This window comes from Ichthyophthirius multifiliis (assembly GCF_000220395.1).
Source record: "Ichthyophthirius multifiliis unplaced genomic scaffold scaff_1120509251306, whole genome shotgun sequence".
NCBI lineage: Eukaryota > Ciliophora > Oligohymenophorea > Hymenostomatida > Ichthyophthirius > Ichthyophthirius multifiliis.
Window position 1 is genome coordinate 28,004 of NW_004086003.1, and position 24,050 is coordinate 52,053.

Genomic DNA, 24,050 nt, shown 5'->3' on the forward strand with positions numbered 1-24,050 from the left:
CATAAATTTAATTTTAATTATATTTTTTACAAACAAAACATTATTAAAAGTTTAATTAGTTTAAATATTATTTATCTTCTCTATCAAGTTCAAAAATATTCTAAATAAGATTAGCTATTTCATTTTAAAATAAATTCGATTTTAATGACAAAATAACCATTAAATTTTTATATTTATTAAATAAAATATCAATAAATAACTATTTTATTTCCAAAATATTTTCTTATGTATAAAACTCCATTTTATCTATTATGTCATAAATATACAAAAACTAATCCATTTTTTAAAAGGAACCAAAAAATTATTTACATATTAAATAATAAACGAAGAATCAATAATATTATGACCTAATAATCTTTAACAATATTAAGTTTTATTAATTTTCATTATTTCCGGAATAAAAAATTCTACTATAAAATCTTAATTAGACTAGATTTTTTAAAAATCAATAAAATAAATAGATGAAATAAAATAAGTAATTTGTATATATATACTATTTTTTAAATATATTAATATACTATTCTCTAAACTCGCCAATAAAAAGGCTTACATTAAACACAAAAAGAACTTGTTTTCTTATGAAAAAACAAAGGAAAATTTCCTTGAAATTAATTAGCTTATTTATTATTTCGAAAGTAGTTTAAAGAAGTCCTTTTATTATAAATTTTCATCTATATTTTTATATTTTTTTAAATAAATATCTGATATATAATCATTTTCATCAAAAACTTTATATTTAATTAATTTGTTTGAAAATGCTTTTTTTGTTTTTCTAAACTAAAAAACTCCGGAATAAAATTCCCTATAGACTACATATATTATAAACTTTAATCATTAAAAATGTTAAACAACTATATATAATATTCTTAAAAATTTTAATTCAATTCTTATATATTACTATTATATTCATTAATTTGTTTTAAATATTAAATATCTTTCCATTTTGAAAATGAATAAATATATTTGAAAATAACATAATGCAGTTTTATACTTTCAGTTTAAAGAATTGCTAAAAATAAATTGTTCTCTCTTATTAATAATTTATTATTAAATTTACAATCACCTATTATACATAAATTATATTCATCTTTATTCAATATTAATTGAATTTCACTTAATAAATTTAAGCTATTATATAGATTTTATTCTATTTATTACATTTTATCTTCCTTTTTTCCTATTATAGCGAAATAAATATCAAGGCTTTTTTCGACTAAAATTTGTGCTTGTTCTTATATTGTACCGATTTCTATGATTTTTTCTTGATTGTATTTTAAAGTAAGTCTTTAATCAAGCAAAACTTAAAATTTTTCGTTTACAAATTCGAAAGTAAGGTCTTTATCTTCTGTAAAATATTAATTAGAGATGTTTATATACTTTTTGTTTATTTTTAAAATAAATTATTTAAATTAATAATAGTAAATAATTGAAAAAAAAAATACTTTTTAATGGAAATGTTTCAACGAATTATAAAATTATTAATTTTTTAAAGAGATAAAGTTCATAAATATAATTTATTTTTAAGAGATATAGTGATAAAAATTAAAATATAAATTTTTAAATGAAAAAAATAGTATATTATAATTAATAAAATAATTAAATTTATATGAAAATAATTATATATAGATATTTATATTAATTATAAATCATATATTAATTATATCATATCATATAAATATTTTATTTTGCTTTACATAAATAATATATTATAAAATTAAAATAATTAATACAAAAATTTAAATATATATAAAATATAAAAATATAAATATATATATATATATATATATATATATATATATATATATTATTATTTACATATTATTTTTTAAAATATATACACATATATTATTTATATCTATGCATATTTTTAATATAAAGAATATTATTTATTTTTTTTATATATTTATAATAAATTTTTTTATTAAAAAATAAAATATTATATATTTTCGAAAATTCAAAATACTAAACAAAAACTATCTTCCTATTCTTAATTATCAATTTATTTTTCATTTAAAATATTAAAAACTTCATATTTATACTTTTATATATCAATTTTATTAATTTTTTTTTTATAACCAATTTCTTTGATTAATTTTTACCCTATAAACCTCTTACATTGCGCCGAATGTAAATTTTTTATTAAAAACTTTACTTAATTATTATTTAAATTTCCGAAAACGGTTAATATTAGTTAATTTTTTGCCAAAACATTAACAAAAGGTTACCTTCCTTCTCCTCCAATTTACTAAATAATCTCTTTATCATATAGACTTTCCATATTTTCTTTCTTTTCTTCAATAATAAGTATAAAAAGGATGTTTCCTTACGATATTTGGAAGCATTCTTTTAAGATTTCATTATAAAGTCCATTTTAGTTAAATAAAAGTACACGACCTTCACATATATGTAAAATAAAACAAAAATCGTATTTTTAATCAAACTTAAACTTACATAAAGAAGCTTTTTTTAACTCATAATGGTGTAAAGTTATATTTAATTATAAAAACTTATTTATTTTATCCAAAAAAACCTCAAATTAATTATTTAAAGTATTCTTTAAAGACAATATAGCTATTTTTAGATGCCTTTTTTTCTCTTTTAGTATATTATTATATATATAAAATGCATTATGGGCTTTAATGCCTATATTTTACGAACAATTAGGACAAAAAATATATATTAAATCAAGTTTAGGTATAATTGGATGTATTTCATAGTTAATTAAACCTTATAAAAGATAAAAATTATCTGTTTTTTACTTTAAATAGGCTTTATATGATATTAATAATTTACAACCTCGACATATTAATAAAGTCTAATTTAAAAAATTTTCATTTAAATATTATTAGTTTATAGTAAAATTTTCTTTTATATTAAAAAGGAAAAATTTTAGTTCATTTAAAAAGAAATAAATATATATATTATTTATTTATTTAAGATATTAAAATAAAAATAAAAATGTATTTATCAATATATATATATATATATATATATATATATATATATATATATATATTTATATTATCTTATATATTATATTATTATTTTTTACTTTTTATTTATATAAAAAATTTTATAAATTTAAATATATTGATATGAGCAATAATAATGAAAATATTTTAGATGTATTATTATCTTAAAATGACTATAATAATTATTCATCATCAATAGAGTAATTCTTAGAACAAATAGTATTTCGTTTAAGGAGGCTAGAAGATAGAATATATAATGTCGAATCGTTATTTAAATAATAAACAAAGGCCAAATAACAATAAACTGACGAAATAAATTAATTAGAATAACAAATGAAAGATTATATTGACTAAAACATCCAAAAATATATACAAATAAGTAAAAAAACAGACGAAGAAGACCGTATATATGGTGTATTTACATAATTTTAGACAAAAATTTAATATATAGAGCAATATATTCTTAAATACAATGATAAAATATCATTAATTGACGATTTCGAAGCATCAATTAAATAAATAGAGCAAACATAAAATGATTTTTCTAAATATATAAATAAAATATTGAAAATAAAAAATATAATATTAATATTATTCAAGATCTTGATACAAAAATAAAACTATATAAGAAAACATTCTAGAAATAAACAATAAAATATAATTAAATTCTAAGAACATGTATTTTAACTCATAATTATAACGAAGACTGAAAAAAAAATTATATATTCATATATTAATATATATATATAATTTTATATATATATAATATATATATATATATATATTATTTATATTTATATTATATAATATATTATATTATTTCATAAATCTATTTTTTTTTTTTTCTTTATTTATGCCACAATAATTGTTATATCATCACTCTTACCTCCATTAAATTAAATTCCTTATGCCCTAGCTTTTTACGCAAAAGGGGAATCATATTCTTCATTTAATGATAATTCGAAAGATGTTTCAGCAATAACATTAGCCAATCTTTTCAATGAATGAGAGTATTTTGTGACTAATTTACCTATTTATTCAGAATTTAAATTATCGAATACTCCATCTGATCCTATTATTAAAATATCATCTTCTTAAAAATCATGTTCGAATTCTAAACTATCCTCAGGCAAATTTCCACCTTCATGTATTCCAAGCTTTTATTTATATGTACACAAATAAACAATATAAGTAAATAAGTATATAATATATATATAATTTTTTTTTTTTTATAAATATATATATAAATATATATATATATATATATATATTATATATATTTATATACATTTATTTATACTTATATTTAATTTTTACTTAATAAGGTTAAATTGAAAGCCTTTTATTACTCTTAGAATTCAAATATTAGCTAAGCGTTTTTATTTTTATCTAAACGGTATAAAAAATAACCAGAATCTCCTATATATGAACTAAAAATTTTATTCTATTCTTCATTTATAGTAATTACAACTAATGTACTAATTATAATATATATATATATATATATATATATATATATATATATATATATATATATATATATATACCTACTACCAGTTATTTATTATACATATGGAAACGTATCAATTATTAGTTATTTGGGATTATTTTAATATTTATTTTTATTTTAATTATGCAATTGAGATAAATGCTTACACAAACCTTTCGAATATAAAGACGAGTCTATACCTTATCTCGCCCATCCTCCTACTCCATCTGCAACAGCTAATAATCTATTTTTATATTATTATTTATATTACTATTTTATTTATTTAAATATATATATATATAAAATAACTTCGAGTTTGCATAGTATGCGTCTTCACCTCCTGTATGTTCTTTTTCGGGCATTGGAATGTTTTTAGCGCTATTTTTTTTGTTTTTTATTTGTTTTCGAATTTATATATAAATGTATTTTATTTTGGATTTAAATACTAAAATTCGAAGTAGTTTTGACATAAAATTTATTGGGAAATAATTAATATTAAATAAATATTATTTTTAAAATTTTTTTTAATCATTTTTTATTATTTATTTTCTAAAAAAAAAAAAATTATCTCTAAAATATATATATATATATATTAATATTATTTTACAATTAAAAATAATAATATATAGTTTCATTAATTTTTTAATTTCTTTATATATATTTCTACTAACTTTTATTAGTTTCCAGAATATTATTTTAAAAAAATATCAATTCTTTCTTCTAATAAATGCTTAAATTCGACAAGACAAAATATTACGTTTTTCCTTAAATCTGGATTTTAATCATTTACAGACTTTTTTTAATATAAATATATATATATATATTGATAATATACTTATTATAGAATATCATTTATTTCTTAAAATATTTCAATAGCATCATCCTTTTGTAATTTCTATATTAAAATAGATATTTTTTTTATATAAATTTATAATAAAGGTGGTTTTTAAGTCTTAATTAATTATATTAAACATTAAAGTATTATATTTTAAGGAACACAGTTAATCATATTATCAATAATTTCGTCAAATTAATAAAAATCCTAAATTTTAAATAAGAATGCAATTATATATAATTATTTATATATATATATATAATATATATATATATATTTATAATTACATCATTCTAAATTTTTGAATAAAGTAATAAAAAATTATATATTATATTTTATTTAATATTTGTATAGAAATTTCCTGTTTAAAATAATAATTATGATATTTTTATCAATACTTCTTTGGAATCTATTGAATTTTCTATAAAATAAGAAATCAATTCTTATAATATTAAGTTAATTATATTTTATATTAAAATTTTATTATTTAAATAATTTATAATTACAAAATTATACAAATCTTTTATAGTATTTTGTTACAATAATATATTTTTATTTGAAATATATAATTATTCTTATTATTATTATTATTATTATTATTATTATTATTATTATTATTATTTCTAATATTATATTTATTAATTTATCTCTATTTTTTCGTTTTGTAAAATATTTTATGTATCTTCTTAATTAATATTTTTTAATGCATTTATTATTTAAAAGCATAAATCTATTATTTATTGATTAACCATATTAGTATTTAATTACATAATAATTACATTTAATATTTATTTAATATATTCTTTATTTTTTTATATAAACTAACTATTTTTTTCTATAATTATTAAAATTACTTCTAATACGCATATTTTTGGTATATTTTTGTTTATTTTTTCCACACATTTTAAAATAGGTAAAATAAGTTTTTATTAGTAATTTTCTGATATTAAAAAAATAAAATTATTCGCTTTTTATGATACTATATCTTCTCCATCTATCAAATTATGTATTAATCTATAAATTATTTTTTCTAGATTTTACTCTATAATTTATAAAAAGCACATTTTATTAATTAAAATAATAAAACAGTCTAAACAACTGCTAATAACCTAAAAATTATTTTCCTAAAGATTTTCAACTAGTATTTGAATAACTGTATTTTATATATTTAATTATATGTTTTATATAGATTTTTCAGTATTTTTTTCTAATAAATTTCTTAAAATATCTAATTAATAACTTATATTATTATTCTCATTTAATTAAATTTTTTCAATTAAAAAATCAAATTCTTACTCTAAATTATTAAAAGAATCATTTTTCGTCAAATTTATTTATTTATTTGTCTCTAAAAGAATGCTTTTTTGATATTATTATTAATTAAAGCTAATTTTGTGCTTATTATTTTATATTTTAGGCGAATTTCTTTATTTTTTAGGTGTATTTTCAAGCATTTTTTTCATTTAGATTTGATTTTCATTATTATTATTAAAATTTGAGCTTACTTTTAAAGACTAAGCTCTTTTTTTTTATACTTAATTTGTTTATTATAAATATTAGAATTATTTTTTTATAAATTAAATTCTATCTTATACAAATTTCTTTATAGACTGATCTAAACTTTCGTATATTTTTTCCCCTTTTTAAGGAAAGTTTTAAAAAAATAAAAAAAAAATTTCCCTAAAATTTTAACGAACTTCTTAATTCGGATCTTGAATATATTTCTTTATATAACTTATCAATTATTACATATATTTTTCAATTTGACTTTTACACATATGATGTGTTAGTATATATAATAAATATTAGCTTATTTTTTAACGAACAAATATATTTTTAGATTACAATTAATCAATTAATTAGTTAAAATATATATAGGAAGGTGTATGTTTTAATATAATTTAAATACAAAAATTTGAGTTTTCGGCTATTATTTTATTCCCGGAATTTATAGTATTTAAAAGACTTTCTTTTGATATAAATTTATAAGCCATTCCCTATAATATAATTTATATTTTTTATATATATATATATATATATATATATATATATATATATTTATAACTACTTCAAATTTATTTTTTAAAATTTCAGAAGATATTTCTATTAATCTACATGCTTCTTTTTATATTGATGAACGTTAATCTTTTAACTATATATATATGGATGTATATTAGAAACTTTTTTTTACTTATGCATTTATTAAAGAGAATAATATTGGATAATTCTAAATAAAATAATCATTATTAGAATATGTTATTATAGATTGTTAGAGTTATTTAATACCTTGTAATCTTTTATGCCAACTTTCTTAGTTTTCTAGTAATTCTTAAATTTATATTAATTATTTGTTAATAATATCTTACATTTATATATATATATATATATATATATTTATTTTCTAAAAAAATTTATGAATTTAGTTAATGTGTTTATATTATTAAATATAAAATATATTTAAATTATAAATTTGTTTTAAAAAATATTAATTATATTTGAAAAAAAAATTATTCATATTATTTCATTAAATAAGAAATTAATGTATAAAGCAAATATATAAAATTGATTATATATATATTTTTAAATATAAATATATATATATATATATATATTATTTTTTTATTTTTTTTTTTTTTCTTATATCGAAAAATAATTTTATTTTTAATATTTTAATTATTTTATTAATTCAACTATAATTTTTTAATATTTAGCTTCAATTTAATATGTATGGTACCACTTCAAAAGTATTTATTTTTACCAAAAAATATATAAATATTTGTAATACAAATTTTATTTATCCATATTCTTTTGTCTAATATTAATACTTAAATTACTAAATAAAAATAAATAGAAATTAAATTAAAATAAAAGATATATTTTAATAAAAAACATGAAAATATTTACTAAGGCATTTAATTATAATAAAATAAAAAAATTTAAATTTTCCACTATAAAATATCCTTTCAACAATAAAATTGTTGAAATTGACGAAAACGCCTATACTGGTAAAATCGTTTAAATAAAAAATGACATAATACACTTTACTAATTTCCAAAAGAATCTTCTCTCCCCAAAAAGCATAATTTAATCCGAAGATGGAACTACTAAAGGCCTAGTTTTGACTTTAAACGAAAAAATATCAACTGCATTACTATTATCTGAAAGTGAATTAGAAAACGAAGAAATCCCAGTAAAATTATTAAATACAAGTGGTTTATAAATAGCATTTAATTCCATTTAAAAATTCGGCAAAATAATAGATTTCTAAGGCAATTTAATAAACGAAAAAGAACAACAAATAGAAAATTAAGAAAGCGATATTTAATATAGTATTTTTGATTTAAAACCTCTAATTGGATAAACTAGAATATCTTCCTAATATTAAATATATACTGGAAATATATAAGTTGATATGTCCCAAAAAGCCATATCTTAAGGTAATTTTGTGATATTAAAAGGCCGAAAAAACACTGGAAAATCTCATTTTTGTATCGAAACTGCAAAATAGAATTTCCAATATAACAAAAACACTTTTTGTGTATTTTTTACATCCGACAAGTCTAATTTAGCCCAAAAAATATTCGAAAATCTAAAGGAATTTCCAGAAAATTTCGTTGTTTTTTCATTATAAAATGAAGCAAAAAACTCCAGTTTTTTAACCGCTTTTAGTGCCTGTTCTTTGGCCAAAAAAATGCAATAAGAACAAGGAAAAGACATAATTTTTTTCCTAGATGATTATCTATAGCATTTATAATATGAAAAAGCCATTAATAAAGAAACACTTGGAGGAGCAAGGAATATTATTAAAGATATTCATAGTCTATGTGGTAGTTTTGGTCTTGGAAACGGTAGTTTTACCTCATTTTTAGTCTTCGATGAGGATGAAAATACTACGGAATTGAAGGAAAGCGAGAGTTATGCCGATTAGATTATTAACTTTGATTTAAATGAGGGTGTTTGGAGGAATATTAAGCCGAAAATTTAATTAAGAAGTTCTGGTTTTTACGTAAAATAGCCTTGGATGAATGATTTATTTGCCGATTTATCAAAAAAACTGAACTAGGTGATAAAAGAGGTTCAAATTTAGAAAAATCAATACGAAAAATATGAAAAACTGAAAATTCATATAGAACCATGGGATTTTTACCTTTTAAAAGACTCATAATACTTCATGTAAATACTTGTTAGTTTAAATTATTTTTCTCCAGTCTAATAATATGTCCTTGTAGGGATTTTACTTGAAAGTATAAAAAATGAAAGTGTTTCGTAATTTAAGGAAAATCCATAATAATTTGTGAAATCTTTATTTAATTTTATATAAGATTTTAAATAATTTAACAATGAAAGAAATATATTTGAATATGTAAATGATATTATATAGCATTCATAAAATAGAATAAATGATAATACTATATAAGAAATGTAAGATTCTATAAAAAGAGTATATGAATTATTTATATTACATTTAAAAATGAATGATAAATTGCATTCTTTTAAAAAAGACTATTTTAATTGATATTTTTTTATGTATTATTTATGTTTTTGTCTAGGGGCAAAAAAAATAAAAAATAAAAATATACATATAAATATATATATATATATATTTATATATTTATATATTTATATATTTATATATTTATATATATATAATAACAATATTAATAACTATTTATATTTATATTTTTTTTTTTTTAAATTTATAAATATATACATATATAATAATCGTTATATATATACATTTAAAAATGTATGATTACGAAATTTAAGAAGAACCTATAATATTAATAAATAAACCAAAAAGTTCTAATTGTGTATAGTTTCTATAATTAAGGGAATCTTCTTCAATTATGTCCGAAAACACTCTCAATATTGAAAAAGATTATCAAAGTTTAACTGAATAAAAAAACTCCATTTAGCATTTTTAGTTTTATTAAGGGTAGATTTTACCTTAAAATTTAGAACTTTTTGCTATTTTAAATGACGTATTTTAAGATAATTTATCTTCTGAAAAAATAAAAAAGAGAGATTTTTATTAAAGTTTAGAAGAAAAAGTTACATAAATAAGGCAAAATTTACAATCGAAAAATAAAAAATTAACTTTTGTTTAAAATTTGCTCCAAAACTTTTAATAAAAAATTACTTTTTTAAATATAGAAAACTATTAAAATTTAATAAACAAAGAAATCTGTAAAAAGGCTAGTTTTTTTTAAGAAAAATACCATTTAATTACATTATAACTTCAAAATGTTTTTCAAAAAATTAAAAATATGTAAAACGAATGCCAAAATATTTTAAAAATCATCCTTTTTTCCACAAAACAATACTAAAAAGTAAAAAAAGCTTAAAATTTTGAAGAATTATCAACTTCCTATTTAAACGAATTAACTTAAATATACGAATAATATAAAAAATACTCGAAAATAGATAATTAAAGTGATTTTTTTCATAAATAAGTCCAAAATTTATTTGATTTTATTAACAATACATAAAATATAGACTTAGATGATTTATTTAATTACTCTCTTTCTTAAATAGGGGATTAATTTTCAATTGAAATTGAAGTTTTAGACTAAAAAATGAATAATTTTTTAAATGTAAAAATGTAAATAGAAAAAGAATTTGAATAAATAAACTAACTTATATATATAAAAAATAAAATAAAAATTGACTTTTTAGAAATTCAGAATTTTTTGGATGATTTTTTCATAAATAATACAAAAAAATTACCACAAATACAAGAAAAAATCCATATTTTCCAATAAAATAAAAAAAAGATTAAAAAAAATATAAAAAATCTCTAAAAACATTACTTTTTTCAAGTTTTAGAACAAATTTTTATACATTTTTATTAAAAAATCACTAATAAATTCTATTTTTTTAACCTTTTTTTCATTTCTTATGATAAATTTTACCATAATTTTAACGAAAAAATCATCCCTTAAATCCAAAACCATAATTTAAGTATAAAAAATATAGAAAACTATGTCTAAACTAATTAAAATTCTCTTCCCTTTTTAAAAAAATTCTATTAAACCATTTAATAAACTCTTGCCGAACTAAAAGAAACTAAAAATTTAATAAACCTAAATTATATAAAACTCCCTAAAGTAACCTAAAAACTATAATAAATCGAGTTAAATTTAGACTTATAGATATAAAAAATAGACTAAATTAATAAAGAAGTATATATGAATATCCAAAATATATAAAAGGATTAATTTTTGAAAACATACTTGGATATAATTGAAAAACATAAATAAAACGAACTTTTTTTTATATAAGAATATAATCAATACTAAACTTAGAAATTGAAAGGAATTTCTCCTCAAATATAAAACACAATAAATATAATAAATTCAATATACAGAATATGTGAAAAAGTCTGTTCTATTGAAACTTATTAAAACATTTTTTTTAAAATCGATTTTTTCGGGAAAATTTAAAGCAATTTTTAAGAAATAATTCATTTTTTCGAAAATGAAAATTAAGTTTTTTTAAATCAAGAAAATATTTTTTAAAAAAACAAGATTTTTCCACAATTTTAAATGCAATTTAAAAAATGCTCCTTTTTCTATCTTTTTGGTCTTCCGGTATATAAAAAATACCTTCCTTTAAAAATTAATAATCGAATATATAAGAAGAATTAATAAATCCCTTTTTTTCCTATATTATAAAGTATTTTCGGACTTTTTTTCCATATATAAAAACTATAATAACCAATTAAATAAAAGAAATCATTTTAATAAAAATCAATCAATGTGCTCTAACTTTATCTTCTTTTTTTCTTTATTAAAATTCCGAAAAAGAATTCCAAATAAATTTTAACTAAATATAATACTAATAAGAAGATAAAATTAATAGTATTTTAACTTTTTTACATTCTATATATGAAAAAGAGCATTCTAATTTCAATTATATATATAAAATATACTAAATAGATTAATAATTTTACAATAATCAATCAAAAATTACACAAAAATAAACAAGCCAATTACTCTTATTAAAAAGTAGACTTTCCGTTTCTTTTTTAGATTAAATTAATAACTTTCTTAATCAAAAAAGCTTCGAAAATATACTTTATTTACATTATTTAGATATATTAGCCTATAAAAATTCACTTTTGTATTCAAAATATTAATTTGAGAATATGATTACTACATTAATTTACCTAAATAACCGTCTATATTATACCCAAAACACTATTTTGATGTTTTAATATTTTTTTTCGAATAAAATACATATAGGAGATGACAAATTCTTTAATATTTTTGCTAAATACACGAATTTTTGTCATTTTTTCTTTAAAAAAAATCTTTATTTTAGTATAGATATTCCTCCCTAGTGTCTAAATATAATAGATTAATATATAGAATAAAATAACTAAATAATATAATAGAACATATAAATATAAAATTAAAACTAATTAGAAAATATGACCTAACTTTGTTAATTATTATAGGCTTTTTAAATAATCAAATAATATATTTTAGATACAGATTTTAAGTGGATTCTTTAGATAAATTTTGATAGAATATAACTATATAAAAGCTTAAAAATAATACTAGAATAAATTATTATTATTAAATAAAGTAATATCATTAATATTTTGGTAAAAAACTATATATGTAGTAAATATTTATAGGATAATTGTTTAAATTTTGTAAACTAACTCGGTATTTTTTAAGGAATTGATGGAATTAATAAAATTATTGAGTTTAATCTTTAATCGCATATTTGGATAAATATTTTAACCAAATATATATAAAGACTAGAGTAAAAAGCACTAAATAATTAGAACTTAAAGAATTCTTTCTAAGTTGAAGAGGATATAGCTTTGCATAATCAAAAAATTAAATAGTTTTTAGAATAATTATAGAAGTTTAGTTGATTAAATGATAAATATTGTTATCATTTGTTAATTGTATATATATATAGATGTTAATTCAAAAAAAAAATTGAAGTATTATTGTCAGTAAACATATATAAATTATATTGTAAAAATACTTTATATTCATAAAAATATTTAAAATACAATTTCTATATTTAAATTATGATAATAAATTATCTATATTTAAATATAGAAATAAATTAAATATATTAAAATATAGAAGTATATTAACTATATTTAAATTAATAATAAAAGTATATTAAAATAATAAAACAATAGAAATAAATTAACTATATATATGAATAATATAGAAATAATTAAACTATATATATAAAAATAATATAGAAATACATAGAAAATATAAATATAAAATAGAAAAAAATATATATAGATATAATAAAATATAAAAATATATAAATATATAAATATATATATATATATATATATATATATATATACTAAATTTTTATTTTAAAGAAATTTATTTATTAACAAATTTTTTTGTATAATAATTTTTTTTTATTTTCTATATTTATAATATTTATGCATATTACTTTTTTACTTTTATTAATAGAAACATTTCTATATGTTTTTTTTTTTTTTATAAAAATTAAAATAAATAAGATAAAAACATTAATATATTTTATATTTAATTTTTATTTTTTATTAAACACATTTGTATCTTCCACACACATTATTTTTATAAACTACAAATAAAAAAACAAAAATTTTTCTAAAATATCATTTCTATTAAAAAAATAAAATAAAAAATAAAATAAAAATATACAAATTTTACACATAAAGGACATTTAATTTAAGCAAAAACAGGCGGTAACAAATTTAGGCAAATTTTATGGCATTAATGTCCACATTCTAACGTAAACTATATAGAACTATCTACTTTTTATCTACAAACGCCACAAAGTGCATAATTAGATAAATCTTCTTATTATAAAAAATGAATAAGCTCTTCATTTTCATATGTTTTAATTCTTTTCGTATATAATTTAAATCTACTCCAGTTTTAGCTTTCTAAAAAATACGTCCAATTTTAATGATTATGCGAATTATTTTAAAGAACCTCTCTCTAATCTAATTCTTAATCGAATTATTTTAATATGTGAATCCCCATTTTTATTTATATTTTTTCACCAAATCCTTTAGCCCAGTATAGGCGAATTTGCACTAAAAAAACGCGATTTAATGTATAATAGAAGCCGAATTAGATTTACACTACAAACATTTTATTTTAATATACTCAGCCAAATCTTCAATACCTATTCCTATATTTTTTATTGCTTTTTTACTATTTAAACTACAATGAACATTCTTACATTCGTACTCTATATTAATCCCTGTCCCTATTTTTCGATGACATTCCCCTTTTTTTTATAAAATAAGTTCAATAGTGAATGCATTATCCCCTTATAAAGGCCAAAACCACTCGTTTTCTTACTCTTCTTCTATATTTTTTAACACATATTACGTATCGGGTTAATATAAACCAAATTTATCCTCATCTAATAAAGGAATTAAATTATTTTCTGTTTATTTACTCCCTACCCCTTTATTTAAACTGCCCTTAATAATTTTATTAAAAGAGCAAGAATTCACATTAATTGTCGGATCTAATTTCGCCAGTTCTTTTTTTACATCATCTACAGTCAAAGAGGGATAAACTTAATACTAAACACAAGAATTATTCTATAAATAAATTTAAACCGAATAAAAATCCTCGAAGGGTGCTTTTATCTTAAAATAAGCCGGAAAACAATCCAAATGATAGGAAAGGGGTTTCTACAGATTAAACATACCGAAAAAAAGCTCTAAATTATTCGGTTCACAATCATATTAAAGCTTTATATATTTTATAGAGTTTTCTAAAAGTAATTATAATGAACCTTACTATTAAGCATTTTATTAAGATAAATGCATAATGAAGCATTTAGTAGTATCATTTACACACATGAAAAGAAATTTTGTATTTTAGGAAGATATTACTTATTATTGGTTTGTTATTATATATTAGGATATTATTAAGTCTAACTTTTCCTTGGTTTCGGATTATATTGTGGACAATTTACAAATTTGTTTTTATGATTAATTATCATCTATTGATTTTACAGAATTATTTACTATTTAATAAATTATAAAAAATATAAAATATATAATAATATATATATATATATATATATATATATATATTTATATTTATATTTAAATATATTTTCTTTTTATCATTTATTTTTATATATATTAGTTTTTTTTTTTTTTTTTTTTTCACATTTTTATTTTTTCTTTATTTTTTAAATATACAATTTAAAAAATGGATTTTTTACTTTTTTTTATATTCCAGTTTTTAAATTTAAATTACAGAAAAAATAAACAATGCAATTAATAATATATGAATTTTTATTTTTATTAAAAACGTACTTTTATTCTATAATGTTGGATGCCTTGATTATTAATTTTATATACTGCTATTAATATTGTTTAGATCTTAATCATTTAATGATTATTCTTTTTCTATTATTTATATACTTCTTGTACTTTTGGATTAATTATTTTACAAAATTTGATTATTGTGATTATGATTTATTTATTAAAATTATATAATATCTTATTATTTATTTTAATCTTTAATACTTTATTACATTTTTTTTGAATTTTTAATATTTTGACTTTATTAGTTTTTATTTGTTTCGTAACTTTAGACTGAAATATCATTTTCATTATTATTAAGGTATTAATTAATCTTATTTATATTTTTGTTATTATTATTTTTTAAAAAAATAAAAAAAATTTAATTTATTTTCTTTTTTTTATATCTTACTTCACATTTATCTAATTATTTGCTATCTTAACAACAGTTATTTCCCATAATTATTTTATTTTTTCTATTTATTTTAAATTTTTTATTTATATATATATATTATTTTCTGGTTATTTTTACAAATATTAAAAAAGTTTTAAATATTTTTAATTTTTTTGATAATATATATTAAGATTATAATTTATTTATAAAATTAAAAAAAAATCAATTTTATTTAATATATATATAAAAAAAAAATTATTTTAAAAATACTATATATTAATTATATTCTTTTAGAAAAATTAATTAAATTTATATTTATTAAAATAATTAATTTACATTATATATAAATTATTTAATAAAAATAACGATTATATTAATATAACTTACATTTAATAATATTATTAATATTGTAAAAATTTTATAAATAAATAATTAATTGAATTTTTTCAATAAAAAATAATTAATAATATTATAATTCTTTTAAATTTAATTTAAATTTATAAATAAAAAATAAATAATTAATAAAAAAATTAAATATATATATAAATTAGCAATAAAAATATTTTGTTATTAAAAGAAATGAAAATACTAAATAAAATGAATATTAAAAAAATTATATATATAAAAATTTATATATATATATATATTTAAATATAATAAAATAAAATAAAAATCAATCCTTTTAATTATAATTATACATATTTATATGTATAAAATATTTTTTAAATAAAATTAAAATAATTTTAAAATTCAAAATTTTTTAGTATTTAAAGTTATGATATTTTGAATAATATAATAATTATATTTAGAAATTTATATAATTTATTTATGTTATATATAAAATAATGTAAAAAGTTATTATAAGAGTAATAATAAAATATAAAACAAGATCAAAAAAATAAGAAAATTCATGAAAACTATTAATAAGTATATATATATATATATATAAAATTTTAAATAAAAAAGAAATTACCTTTTCACCCAGTCAAATCTTATCATTTTTTTTTTTTTTCTATTTTTTTTTTTTATAAACAAGATTAAGATGATTTTTATTTTCATTATTTTCTATAAATTACTTTTCTTATAAAACCATATTTTATTATTTTTATATTTATTAAAATTAACTATTTATAATTTTACATTCATTATCAATTTATTAGCCATTATATTTTTTTAAATTATTTAAATTCGGGAACATGATTTCATAATTTTTCGCCAAAGTAAGAATAAGTTAACTAGCTTAAATAATTTCCTCCTATTATATATTAAGTAGATTTACTAATTTTTACAGAATCCTAATTTAATTTAACTATATACGTACTTATTCCAGAATTTTCAAAGAAACAAAAATAATAGCAGCTGCCAAAGTATTATTATTATGATTACTAATTAAAAAATAATCAAATATAGTTAATTTATACATATATGTAAGTAGAATTTGAATAAATCTAACCTATCCACTTAATTAAAATTCCTCATTTAAAAAATTATCAGTTATTATAATAAAGTATGCAATGTACCATAATTAATACTATATTCAAGTACATTTAAAACATCAGCTTCCATAGCTTTTATTTAATCTGTAGAAATTTTTTTATGGGCAATCTTTTCATGTAAGACTTTTAAATTAAAAGGCACAATTTCTTCATATTTACTTGCAATAAACATACATGAAACTCCAATTACATGTAATTCATGTACTTATAAAATTCTATATATAGTATAAATTATTATTATATAAATAATATGTATATATATATTACCTATTGCATTATTAAAAATATCTATCCATTGTATTTATTGTAAGAGCGAAGGTATCTTCAGATAAATTATATGATTTAGTAACTTCTATTACCCAGTCAATCATTTTGGCGCGCATTGATTCGTTAATATAATGACTTTTTAAAAAAAGACTAGGGTCTTGTACTTCCTTTATTTATTTTTGTTATTTTAAAAATCATTTGTTTTTTTTTTTTTTTATATGAAAAGAAAAAAATAAAAAGAATAGATATGTATATATATACACTATAAAAAACAATTTTAACAAAAAAATTAATTTCTTATAAGTGTATATAAAATATATATATAATAGATGTATTTTATATTTTTTTTTTTTTTTTACATTTATTTATTTTCGGAGATTGATTTATAAATAATGTTAAGCGTTTTTATCTGAATTAATGGTTTTTTATAACTATTAGTCATTTAAATTAGTTTATTTAGTATTTTATTATAAATTAGATTAAGTGAAAAAAGGTAAAGTTTAATTTTCTTGTTCCATATATATAAATATATTATATATTATGTTTGCTTTTAATTTTTTTTATTTTATGTAATTAAAAAATAAATATAATATTTAAAATTCATTCAATTTAAAAAATAAATAAAATAATAATAAGTAAATATTACCTATATATATGTATAAAAATTATGGAAATGATAATAAATATATTTTTTTTTTAAAAAAAAATATATATATAAAAAAATAATTGATTTTTTTACATATAAAAAACTAATAAAAATATAATTTAAAGATTAAATTAAAAAATATTTACATATTTTTTATTAATTTATATTTATATTTTTAACATTTTTTAATTATAAAATAGATGAAAAACAAAACAAAATAAAAACAAAAACAATAATTATTTTATTTAATAATAATAAAAATTATTTCAATTTTATTTTTTAAAAAAATAAGATAATTATTAGTGTTTTTTATATTATAACTGCTTTTATAATTGCATATTTTTTATAAATGATTTAAAAAATATTTCGCAATATAGACGTTAGTTGAAATTAATGAAATTTTTCTGAAAAATAAATTAAATAATATAAAAATAGATAAAAAATCTATTGATAATAATAATAATAAAAAAAAAATTTAAAATCAAAAGACAGTCTAAATATTTTTTTTAAAAAAAAACAAAAAACAAAAATATTTAAATATATTGAAATTCATATAAATATGATATAATTAATATATTTTTTTAAAAAAAAAATATAAAAATACATTAATATATTATTATTATTATCCAAATATATATTTATTTAAAAAATTCAAAAAAAAAAGTAACAAAAATTTAATATTAAACAAATATTTAAAAAATTAGTTATTTTTTTTTTTTTTTTTGCAATTTTATTTTTAAATTAATTTTATTGAGTAAAATATTAAAGTACTATATATTTTTATTAATTGAACTAAAATTCCTAAGATAGTTAATTATATATTATCAAAATTAAAAAATATATTAAACAATATTATATATCTTATTAGATATTAAATTTTTATATATAAATTTATAATTTTCATTTTAAAAATAATAAAAAAATTAAATTTAAATAAAGAATATTTAATTATATATATAAAAATTTTAAGTAAAATTATATATATAAAAATTTTAAGTAAAATTATATATATAAAAATTTTAAGTATAATTATATATATATATTTAAATTATTTTTATTAATTATGTCTTTTTAAAATTTGAATTCCTTGTCATTTATGAAAAAAAGTATAATTTAAATAAAATTTAAAACAAAAAAATAAATATATATTATTATTATAAAATATATATAATAAATAATTATTAATATAAGTTGATATAAAACTTTATTAGTTTGTATACTATATATATATTAATAATAAAAGAATATTAAACATATCAACAATAATATATTATTTATGTATAGTATGATAATAAATATAGTTTAAAAGAAATATATATATATATATATATAAAAAGATTAATTTTATTTTTTTTATTATATAATAAATATGTAAAATATTCTATATTTTTATTATTAAATAATACATAAATTAAAAATACACTTCAAAACTTAAATTTTTTATCATTTAATTTTTATTTATTTTTAAAGTCTTTTTTCCCCTAATTATTATGTCCTTATCTCCTTTTTTTTTATTCTAATCTAGTACATCAATACCTTTTTTGAATTTATTATTTCCCTTTTCAATTTGAACTTTAATTTTATCTGCCAATTAATCAAACTCGTTTTTAGCTTTTAAATTATCTTCTTGGTCTTCCTAATCTTCTTCCTAAATTTCGTTTTCTTAAAATTCTTAATTAATAAGTAAATCAAAAACATTTTATTTTTTCTTTAAAATATTATTCTATCCAAAATTATATTTCCTTTTTTTTAAATCTATATTATATTAATCATCTAAGCAAACCGGAAAATCATCCACATTCATTTATTCTATTTTCCTTTTTGGCTTTTTGCCCCTTTTTCCTTTTCAAATCCAATAAATTCATCATTTTTACATTCTTCTTCTCCACCATTTTCATCTTTTCTTTCTTTGTTTTTCAAAAAAAACTCCTTCTATTTATCTAAAATTCGATTTTCAATTATTTATTAATCATTAATCTTCACATGCTCATAAATCTCATATAATTAAGGATATATTTCGCAATAAAAAATCATAGGATCTTAATAAATAAAGCTTTTTTAAATTTCCTTTACTAAAAAGCCTTCTTCTTATATATAATGTTGTCCTAAAATGCTACATTTCTATCCATAAAGGTTAATTTTTACATCAACCTCTTCTATTTTTAATAAAACTTCATTTTTTTCTTCTTCTACACTATAGTTTTTTTAAGAAAAGACCTCTTATAGTTCTAATTATGATTTTTATTGTTAATATTATTATTCAACCAATATATTGGATTCTCCCTATTCTCCATCTACATTTTCCGTATTTATAATTTCTAAAATATCCTATATATTCTAAAAGCCCACATAACTTAAATTAAATCCATTAAACTCCTTTAAACTACCTGGCATTTTATTAACAATCTAAAACAAAACATCATTTTAAATTACAAACTTAACACTTTCATCATAAAGTCTTCCCTTTTCAAATCTCCACTTTAAAATTTTCTTTAAAACCCTAAATTTTCTATTTGACAATATCCCTTATTAATTCCTTAAAATTTAAAAATAAAACTCGTCTTCCAGAACTGGTTTTTTCCATTTTTTTAAACAAATTCCTTAACTTTTCTCGAAAACCACCTTATTTAGTCTTTTCTAATACATCATATTCTTTAATTCATCATGTATTTTCAATAAATAATGGGTATCGACCCTCGCATACACTAACATGTCTTTACTTAAAGGTCTTTACCTCCAATCTGCCAATTAGAACTTTTTATCAGTTCCAACTTTGCATATACTGGCTAAAAGATATGCATATGAGTAACTTGGAAATCCCAAAGCTCTTGCAGCCTGTCCAGTATCGAAAATATTTACAATATATATACCAAAATCTCTCTAAAGCCACTAAATATCCATATCTGCGCCGTGTAATACTTTTACTATTTTCGGATTTGAGGTTATTTTGTTTAATTTCCAAATATAATTCCATATAGGAAATGGATCAATTATAAAGTCCCTTTCTCGGCTAGAAATTTAAATTAAACATGTTATTCCTTAAAAACTTCGGAATGAATGATGTTCTAAATCAATTGCTATTATTAATTAACTCTCTAAATATACTATTAAGTCTTCAAATTAATCCACTGAGTCTATATATGTCATCTAGTTCATAATATTAGAAGGTTCGGTAACTTTAATAGGCAATTCTTCCTCTATATTCATTAAATTTTCGATTTCATAGGAATATGGATGCGGAAAATCATAGTTTTAAACGTCTTTTATATCTCTAAAATATTACTCAGGACCCTCTTTTTACGCCTATATGATAATATCATCTAAAGGTACTTATGCGTTATGTTTTTCTGGTATTTTTGGGATAAAAGGAAAAGGGGAATTTTCTATGGGGATATTGTATTTAATTTAAGGCTTTTCTTCATTTAGATTATGAGTGTTTTCGGTAGATATTAAGTTGTTTTTTTAAGTTTAATTAAATTTTAGTTTATCTAAAGATGAGTCTACATTTTCAAATAAAATGTCGTTTATATATTCGATTGTTTAAAATTGGTTTATATTTATTTTATGAGGAATTAAGGAAATAAAATTTTATAGTTTTAATATTTATGACATAATCAAACTATTTATTTGCTATTGTTTTTGCTTTAATTGAAAATTGTTCATATAATAACTTAATTCTTCGTGAGCGGGAAGTTTATTAGATGTTTAGACTAATTTTTTATCGTTTTAAAGGACTTTATTAATAAATTGAGTTTCTTATATAATTTCTTCAATGTCTTTTATGTAATTATTATTCATATTAGATTATTAATTTTTATTTTTGTTTTCTATATAATTTATACTTTCTATTTATTAATATAAAACATACAAACAAAAGTATATATGGTTTTATAAATATATATTAAATATAATATATGTTAAATTAAATATATATTAAAATGAATAAAAAAATAATTTATTGAAAAAATAATAACATTTATATATATATATATATAATTAATAATTATACATATATTTTTATATTTTATCTAAGATATATTATATTATTTAACTTTTTATATTTATTTTTTTATAAAATTTAATTTTAATTTTTGATTTTAAATAAATACTTTATATATGTTTTATAATTAAAAAAAAAAAACAATATTTATATAAATTTACTAATATATAATTTTATTTTTCATAATATATTATTAATTTTGTTTGTTTGTTTTATATATATGTCTATAATTTTTATAAAAAATAATAATTTTAATATTAATAATGTTTTCATTTTATATTATTTATATATATTATATATTTAGTTTACTTTTTATATTTTTTCAGTTTTTTAGTCTTTTTATTATATTTTGACATAAAAAATGACAAAAATTATTTTTTTAATTATAATATCTTTTCTATTTTATATAAATTACTATCATTTTATTTTCATATTATAAATTATAAACAATATAGAATATATATATATATAAAATAAAAAAATTAATTAAGTTTAAGAATATAATTAAATATAAATATAAAAAAATTTGAAAAATCATTTTTACCTTTTTTTTTTAAAAAAAAAATTATTTATAAAAAAAACCTTTCAATATTAACAGATAAAAATAACTTATTTTTTAAAAATTTCATTTTTATTTATTATTTAAATTTAAATCTTCCCTTTTTAAGCCATATTATTAAATAACTCTTTCATTATTTTTATCAGTAATTTTTTACATGCTATAAAATATTAATTATTTGGATTTAATCTATTATTTTCATAAAAATTTACAATAATACTTTATTGAGAGCATATTTTAACATATTATAATAATTCATTTTCATTTAAGTCATTAACATTATAACTTGCTTTTTACAAATCCTATAAATTATATTATTATGAATTCATATATAATGATCTCTTTTTTATTTTATTTTAAATTTTTATTATATAATTTCAATAAAAAAGTAATTTAAATATTTGGTTTAAAATTAAATACTATTTTTATATTTTAAAAATAAATAAAAAATAAAATGATATAAATATAAATAAAAAATAATAATAAAAATCAAAATATTATTAATGTTTAATAGTAAATTTAAATATATAAATATATAAATTTATAAATATATAAATATATAAATATATATATAAATATATATAAATATAAATATATAAACATTTTTTATATATTTTTAATTTATTCTGTTTTATTTATTTATATATATCTTTTATATTTTTATTTTTTTTAATTATTTTATTAATTAAATTAAACTTTTTTTTTTATACATATTATTATTAAAATTTTAAAATTTATTTATATTTTTTTTATAAAAAGATAATATTAATTATTTCATATATATAAATAATTATTAAAATATATATATTTTTTATATTTATTCTAATATAATTACATAACATTTTTATTATTTTATAAAATAAAAATGATTTAGAATTTAAAAGCATTAGGCTTTTATAAAAATAAAACAGATATGTTTTTAAAATACAAGCAAAATTGCAGATAAATTATAAAATCCAAGTACATAAAATATTACTCAATTTATTTTTATAAAATCGAATTATAATAGTCGCTTTAGAACAAGAAATGAATTTAATGATAAATAAAGTATTTTATGTTTTTAAATAAAACTTAAATAATAAT

General features: G+C 16.1%; 2 protein-coding genes across 2 annotated transcripts, besides 42 other annotated features; both read right to left on the minus strand. All coding sequences in view use genetic code 6, as the record gives it.

Annotated features, from left to right (window-relative positions):
* The first annotated feature begins 1,631 nt into the window (after positions 1-1,631).
* Positions 1,632-1,668: a microsatellite.
* Positions 1,669-1,725: 57 nt separating this feature from the next.
* Positions 1,726-1,774: a microsatellite.
* Positions 1,741-1,805: a microsatellite.
* Positions 1,806-2,970: 1,165 nt separating this feature from the next.
* Positions 2,971-3,039: a microsatellite.
* Positions 3,040-3,691: 652 nt separating this feature from the next.
* Positions 3,692-3,789: a microsatellite.
* A 4-nt stretch (positions 3,790-3,793) lies between these two features.
* On the minus strand, positions 3,794-6,048 carry IMG5_178880 (hypothetical protein; the record flags this gene model as incomplete). The annotated part of the gene is made up of 8 exons (XM_004027604.1): positions 3,794-4,129; positions 4,273-4,450; positions 4,520-4,705; positions 4,771-4,839; positions 5,133-5,254; positions 5,297-5,356; positions 5,584-5,589; positions 6,046-6,048. The coding sequence occupies 8 exons, from the start codon at positions 6,046-6,048 to the stop codon at positions 3,794-3,796; spliced, it is 960 nt and encodes a 319-aa protein (XP_004027653.1).
* Positions 4,201-4,278: a microsatellite.
* Positions 4,203-4,259: a microsatellite.
* Positions 4,229-4,292: a microsatellite.
* Positions 4,456-4,518: a microsatellite.
* Positions 5,528-5,578: a microsatellite.
* Positions 5,543-5,572: a microsatellite.
* Positions 5,865-5,918: a microsatellite.
* Positions 6,049-7,315: 1,267 nt separating the features above from the next.
* Positions 7,316-7,359: a microsatellite.
* Positions 7,360-7,665: 306 nt separating this feature from the next.
* Positions 7,666-7,690: a microsatellite.
* Positions 7,691-7,863: 173 nt separating this feature from the next.
* Positions 7,864-7,908: a microsatellite.
* Positions 7,909-9,870: 1,962 nt separating this feature from the next.
* Positions 9,871-9,945: a microsatellite.
* Positions 9,886-9,945: a microsatellite.
* A 2,699-nt stretch (positions 9,946-12,644) lies between these two features.
* Positions 12,645-12,694: a microsatellite.
* Positions 12,695-13,321: 627 nt separating this feature from the next.
* Positions 13,322-13,427: a microsatellite.
* Positions 13,334-13,427: a microsatellite.
* Positions 13,371-13,534: a microsatellite.
* Positions 13,460-13,534: a microsatellite.
* Positions 13,460-13,558: a microsatellite.
* Positions 13,517-13,576: a microsatellite.
* Positions 13,566-13,642: a microsatellite.
* Positions 13,643-13,937: 295 nt separating this feature from the next.
* Positions 13,938-13,966: a microsatellite.
* A 1,374-nt stretch (positions 13,967-15,340) lies between these two features.
* Positions 15,341-15,388: a microsatellite.
* Positions 15,348-15,411: a microsatellite.
* Positions 15,389-15,451: a microsatellite.
* Positions 15,452-16,067: 616 nt separating this feature from the next.
* Positions 16,068-16,107: a microsatellite.
* A 170-nt stretch (positions 16,108-16,277) lies between these two features.
* Positions 16,278-16,342: a microsatellite.
* Positions 16,295-16,347: a microsatellite.
* Positions 16,348-16,600: 253 nt separating this feature from the next.
* Positions 16,601-16,641: a microsatellite.
* Positions 16,607-16,639: a microsatellite.
* Positions 16,614-16,661: a microsatellite.
* A 540-nt stretch (positions 16,662-17,201) lies between these two features.
* Positions 17,202-18,590, minus strand: IMG5_178890 (n-terminal domain protein; the record flags this gene model as incomplete). Its single annotated transcript, XM_004027605.1, has 4 exons — positions 17,202-17,254; positions 17,520-17,710; positions 17,763-17,929; positions 18,555-18,590. The coding sequence occupies 4 exons, from the start codon at positions 18,588-18,590 to the stop codon at positions 17,202-17,204; spliced, it is 447 nt and encodes a 148-aa protein (XP_004027654.1).
* Positions 18,591-19,354: 764 nt separating this feature from the next.
* Positions 19,355-19,448: a microsatellite.
* Positions 19,449-22,299: 2,851 nt separating this feature from the next.
* Positions 22,300-22,346: a microsatellite.
* Positions 22,302-22,353: a microsatellite.
* Positions 22,354-23,481: 1,128 nt separating this feature from the next.
* Positions 23,482-23,567: a microsatellite.
* Positions 23,488-23,567: a microsatellite.
* Positions 23,501-23,563: a microsatellite.
* A 9-nt stretch (positions 23,568-23,576) lies between the features above and the next one.
* Positions 23,577-23,630: a microsatellite.
* The last annotated feature ends 420 nt before the right edge of the window (positions 23,631-24,050 follow it).